The sequence below is a fragment of the Bactrocera tryoni genome, chromosome 5 (assembly GCF_016617805.1).
Source record: "Bactrocera tryoni isolate S06 chromosome 5, CSIRO_BtryS06_freeze2, whole genome shotgun sequence".
Lineage (NCBI taxonomy): Eukaryota > Metazoa > Arthropoda > Insecta > Diptera > Tephritidae > Bactrocera > Bactrocera tryoni.
In genome coordinates, this window is record NC_052503.1 from 50,477,762 (window position 1) to 50,483,901 (window position 6,140).

The following is a 6,140-nucleotide window of genomic DNA, read 5'->3' on the forward strand; positions in this document are numbered from 1 at the left end:
AAACGTTTGTGGTGCGCGTTGTTGTGATTATTTAAAAGAAGAAGATGATGAGATTAACATTCCAAAAAAGAAGAAAATAGAGGTTTCACCTTTATAAAAAGAAAATACAAAAAACACAGCGTCTATTGGGTGAATCGTACACAAGTAGATACAAGCACAGGGAGGTTAGTACAGGCAAAAAGCAATAAAGAACGTTCCAAATTCATTGACGGATTTGTAAACACATCTTTTTTGCTCCGAAAATCAAGAACTACTCCTAAAATACCTGACGAAAAGGCATACCGGTCAAAACTACCCATAAACGAAAAAAAGATGAATGATATGCGAAAAATCATACCATATATTCCTGAAGAGTATAAGACGTTTTATGGTTTGATTTTGACTTGGCCCACAACCACATTGGATGGTGCTGATATAGATGAGGATTAATACAATATCTTTTCTATGTTATTAATATAGTAAGTGCTAATATTCTTTAATATTTGTTTTATTTTCATAAATTGGAAAAAGGGAATAATTCCAAGAATTTCAAACTACCCTAACTTTTGTTTTTCTTTACATAAAATATTTTTTTTTTACAGCATATTATCGGCAACAATGTTTACTACATTTCATTTTAAAATATCATGGGTATTTGATCTATACGTTGAGAGTAAATCAATTTTTTCTATTTATCTCAATTCGAACTTTTTGTAATTATTCCCTTCTTCCAATTGGTGGTTCAAATGTCGTCATCGAAAAAATCAGATACAATGCACTGGGTTCCACACATTTTTCTGAGTCCTTGAAATATTATAGGTGTTTGTTAAAAATTGGTTGATTTGTTGCTGCGATGTATGATGTCACTTAATAGTAGATGGACTTACTTCTATTTTCCAATTTTTACACACTTTTTCACGTTTTCTATATTTGTTTATGTAGTCCTGCGGTTTTATCTTCATTTTAAAATTAAATGATTCTACTGTTTTTTATTTAGTGAATTACCGTTCTATTACAGTATCGAGCTACATAAATATGTCAAATATCTCGGGGTTATTATACATAAAAAAATATAATGAAGAGAACACCGAATTCCGACTAGATCGTTAATATGACGGAAAAAAGATATGAGAAGGGAGTTAAATACAACTTTTTTCTTCCCAGGTAGAGAATGATGGGCCAATGGTACTCTGATTAGCAGTACCAATGAAGAAAACTATGGGACTACAATTCATTCTTTCAGGAATTGCTTGGAACAATAACTTCTAGACGAACACTTCAGGTCTTCGCACATTAGCAACGTAGGGTATACTACAAAAGTTATTTGGGGTAAAATGGATGGTGATCAGCCTAAAAACCAAAAGGGGAGTAAGTTTCATTGTAGGGGTCATTATAGGCCTCTACTTCTAAGACACAACCTTCAAAAACTTGGTAAAGGTGAATCAGAAGAATGCATAGCAGAACGCCAACGCTACAGTCGGTTGAAATGGAATAATTTTCATTGCTCCCAGTGTTAAAAATATTGGTTAGTTAATTTGGAAAAACTAAGACATTTTACAAAATCCATTGAGTTGCTGAACAGGGCTTATTTGATTATCAATTGACGCGATTGATGGTTTAAGTGCGGAAGGCTAGCTTTTGTATAATGTTCGTACACAGCTTTAAATCCCACTACCGGGGAATGTCAACCCAATCGAACAGTTATATGATCATCTGGAACGACAAATACCGGCCACACAACCACATAAAACCTAGTAAAGGACATAACCATAACAACCTGGACATATGTATTATTATGTTCAAAAGTTAACCAACCAAATACTAATTTATTTATTATGCAAAACTTAAGTAATTATACAAACAGTGTATGTTGTAAAACTAAATTGTAAAAGTTTTTATTGATTTCAATATATCGTGATGTTTAAAAATTATTACATTGTACGCATGTATGCATGTATATGTAGTATGTATGTATATTTTGCATACATACTTATATAAATTAAAATTATTTTCGTAGGTAGTTTATTCTTCACCAATAGGAGCCAGCATATGGATAAGCGGCATATGAAGACCACCACGGGGCAGTTGAATATGAGGCATAATAAGGTTCAACATACGAGGGTGCTGACAAAGCTACCGATGGTGCGGCAACAGCTACGGGAGCGGCATAAGGATCTGATATCAACCATTGTGGTTTCGCTGTGGCCAAGGTGACAAACGCAAGAAAGCAAATTGTGAACTGTTTAAAAAAAAAATGTGTTAGGTTATAGCTTGTAATAAATTACAAAATGTTCCCATAAATTAATTGCAACAATAACTTGATAGAAATAAGAATATTCACTTATATTGTGACAAAAAAGTTAGTAAAAAACGCAATATATTTAATTATTCATCAATTTTTATTTTGTTGCCTTCAAAATAATCCCCACCAGATCTAATACACTTAAGCCAACGGCTTTTCCAGTCCTCTAAACTCTTTTCATATGCACTTTATGAGATGGCCTTCAGCTCCTTCAGCGAATTTTGTTTTATATCTTCAATCGACTGAAAACGGGTTCCAGCGAGCGAAAATTTCAGTTTGGGGAACAGGAAAAATTTCACGTAGCCAAATCTGGTAAATACGCTGGTTGAACGGTGGTATTCATTCATTCATTAAATTCGGTCACAATCGGAACGACTCGAGCAAGAACGCGTTTCATGCCAGAAATATCCACCAACATCATTCGATCGGACTCACGAGAGATATTGAGATCTCTTGCCCTTTCTCTAATATCTGCTTGAAGATTTTCAAGCACCAAATCCTTCACTTTTTAAATATTTTCATCAGTCGAGAGGTCGAAGATCGTCCGGAACGAAGCATGTCTTCAACGATCTTTCGACCTTCTTTGAAGGCTTAGTGCCACTCGTAGGCTTACATATGTTCTTGAATCACCGTACGCCTATTATTGGCATAGTAATTAAGGACAGTCCTAGTACCAACTTAGCAAAATAAATTGAATTTAATTACAATTTCCGCTTTGTTTTTGTCTTAATGTACATATAGTACATGTACATATAATTTCAAATACCATACTCTATGTTCAAAAAATAGGCCAGCTGTGATTTGGTTAAAATTAAAAAAGAGACATTATTGTAAAAATTTAGTTTCATAAGAAATTATTTGCCTATTGCCTTATGTTCTCAACTTAATGTCCTCCAATGAATGCACGGCTTCAAGTTTTACTAATTTCATATTCAGCATCTGTATTTCTGTATTATTGGCTCAATATTATAATAAATTTTAATTTGTGCAAATTATTTTGTGGCAATCATATATTATTCACACTAACTCACGACGAATATTTTGATAATTGATGCAAGATAGTACACCACATTTCCTTTAAAACTAAGGATGTATTTGCATACTGTACGTTTTACACAATCAATGGAAGTTTTTTACGCTTTTGTCTTTAAAAAAATCTTTTGGGCATTTGACTTTCGCACCAGGATCACTACTCTGATTTATATGTATTTACCACAATAAGCTAATATTGAGATTAACTGATATTAGCACTTTAGATTTTCAAATATATTAACATATGTAGGTATATGCACATATACTTGCACACACTTACATATTTAAACATTTTTTTTTAATTTTGCGCAGCTTTTGTATTAGACAAGGAAATTAATGTAGCCGAATTGATGATGGATGAGCGTTTGACAACTTTGTTAGAAACTGTCAATCGTCTTATATTTGAAACTATGCGCCTTAGAAGAAAAGCAAACAGGAAATGTTTATTGAGCCAACGTTTAAGACCGCGATTACACACGGAAACTTTTGTTGGTTATCATTAGACGATTGTCTTTTGGTGTGGTTCAATGCATTATATATTATATTCTAAGATTCTACTATGTTTCATTTACACACGAAAATATTTTCCATAAACTACTTTTTAAAATTGTTATAAAAATTATTATTAATTAAGTTTTATGTACATTTTCTAAAATATGTATAAGTTCCATATTATGAATATTTATATACACATTTTTTATCTTATCTGCAAAAAAATAATGATAAAATTCAAATTTTTGGAACACATGGCCAATATTCCTTGAACTGTTACGGAAAAAACCTCGGACACGAGCGACTCGGTCCCTCAGACTTTCCACTTGCCAAACAAGCTGTTTGAGCAACAAAAATCTTTATGTATAGACACAGTCTAAGTTTAATGTACCAATAGTATGTACAGTGGCGGTCAGAATGATATAAGTGAGGGTAAAGAACAAAATATTAAAAGCCAACATAATATTAAATACAAACTTTAAAATACCTTTTAGTGTTAGTTATTACTTTAAAAAAATGTAGAAAACATCCACACACACATATATCGACCTATAGAATGAGTTTTAAGTTACCGATCGAAAGCAAGTTCTTGTAAGAAAAACTTTTTTAATTGTGAAGCGTATTCAAGCTTCGGTGCAACCGAAGTTCATGTTTTTTCTTGTTATTAATATTTTTGAAACAGAAAACTCAAAGAGAAAGTAAGATAATACTTTTTGGTGTAATGAGTAATAAAGCTGATTAAAAGTATAACCTTTTGCAGCTCTGACATTGAAGAATAAAGGGTGATCCAAGAAGAGGTACTTTTTTCAATGCTCTTTTTTGACAGATCACGCGCGAGTCGCGTCAAGCTGACATGTTCTCTTTGTTCAGTATCGGTTGCTACTTCATTTTGAAAATACTAACGCCTGAACAACGTTTAAAAATCGTTCAACTTTAACACCAAAATTCACGTTCTGTGAAAAATCCGACGTTTTTGAGCCAAATTTCGTTCAGCGATGAGGCCCATTGGTATACATACATATATACAAGCTAAATTTGGGCCGAAGAGCAACCTCAAAAGATTTAAGAGCTGCAGAAAAAACAACGGTTTAGTGTGGTTTGTGGGCCGGTCGGCCCTAACTTCTTCAAAAATGATACCGGTGAGAACGTAACCGTCAATGGCGACCGTTATCGCGCCATGATAAGCGACTATTTGATGCCTGAAGCTCGAGATCTTGGCGACATTTGGTTTCAACAAGCCTGCGCCACTTCCCACACATCGCATCAATTAATGGATTTATTGAGAGAACACTTCGGTGAGCAGATAATTACACGTTTGGACCGGTCGATTGGCCACCAAGATCGTTACCAGTTGAAATGTTTGAACGAGCCATCGAAAATTGGACTCAACGGATGGACCTGAGACGTAGCCGCAGCCAACATTTGAAAGAGATAATCTTGCAAAAATAAATGCCAAAGAATGTTCTTTCGAATAATAATAAACATTTCCCATTAAATTCAAAGTTTCTGTGTTTTTTCTTTAAAAAGTTAGGGAATCTCGAAATGGATCATCCTATAAAAATAATGTCGCATAATTTATCGTAGTAGCAATCTGATTTTTTTTTATAAATTGTATTTGACATAGTAGTTGAGCAATTTAAAATAAGTGGTTTTCGTAACCCTATTATTTCAGATCACGACTGTACTTATGTATGTATATAAACTTGTATGGACACGTATGCACATACATACATACATACATATTCTATGTGGAGGTACCAGCATTTGTGTTGCCCTAAAAAGGATATTGTAAATTAGCAATACAATATTCAAAATATCAACGTGATCATTTTTTTATCGAAGTGCAAACATACATACATATGTACAAATGTGTATGTATTTAAAACGTAGCATAATAAAGTTTAATATATTAATATTTAGTTTTATGCTCTAAGACCTTGGGGAATTTTACATATTTGTACATGATACGCGACCAGCATTACCGATTTTTATCTACATACATATGTACATAAATACGTTTGAAGAAGTTACATATTGCCCGTAAGAAGCTTAATAATGGATTTACATATATGTAGTATACTTATTATATCAGTCGTTCAGCACAAAAGTTGATTTATATATATGTACATACTTATGTACATATTTACTTGTATTTTTGAATATTTTTTCATATGTTAGTGTTATATCAACCTAATCAGTCTTCAATTTTAATACATAGAACTACTTATATAGAACAATATACTGCAGTTCAAACACAGTTAATGCTCCAATCCTAAAACATTCAAAACTTTGGGAATGTGTTAGCTGAAATATAAGTGTTAACTATAATTGAGCA

General features: G+C 32.8%; 1 protein-coding gene across 1 annotated transcript; it reads right to left on the bottom strand.

The window, feature by feature from the left end:
• Positions 1 to 2,008: 2,008 nt before the first annotated feature.
• LOC120776459 lies at positions 2,009 to 3,642 on the bottom strand. The gene is made up of 2 exons (XM_040107126.1): positions 3,594 to 3,642; positions 2,009 to 2,218 (listed from the first exon to the last, which is right to left on the bottom strand). The coding sequence occupies exons 1-2, from the start codon at positions 3,603 to 3,605 to the stop codon at positions 2,009 to 2,011; spliced, it is 222 nt and encodes a 73-aa protein (XP_039963060.1). The 5' UTR covers positions 3,606 to 3,642.
• Positions 3,643 to 6,140: the final 2,498 nt, after the last annotated feature.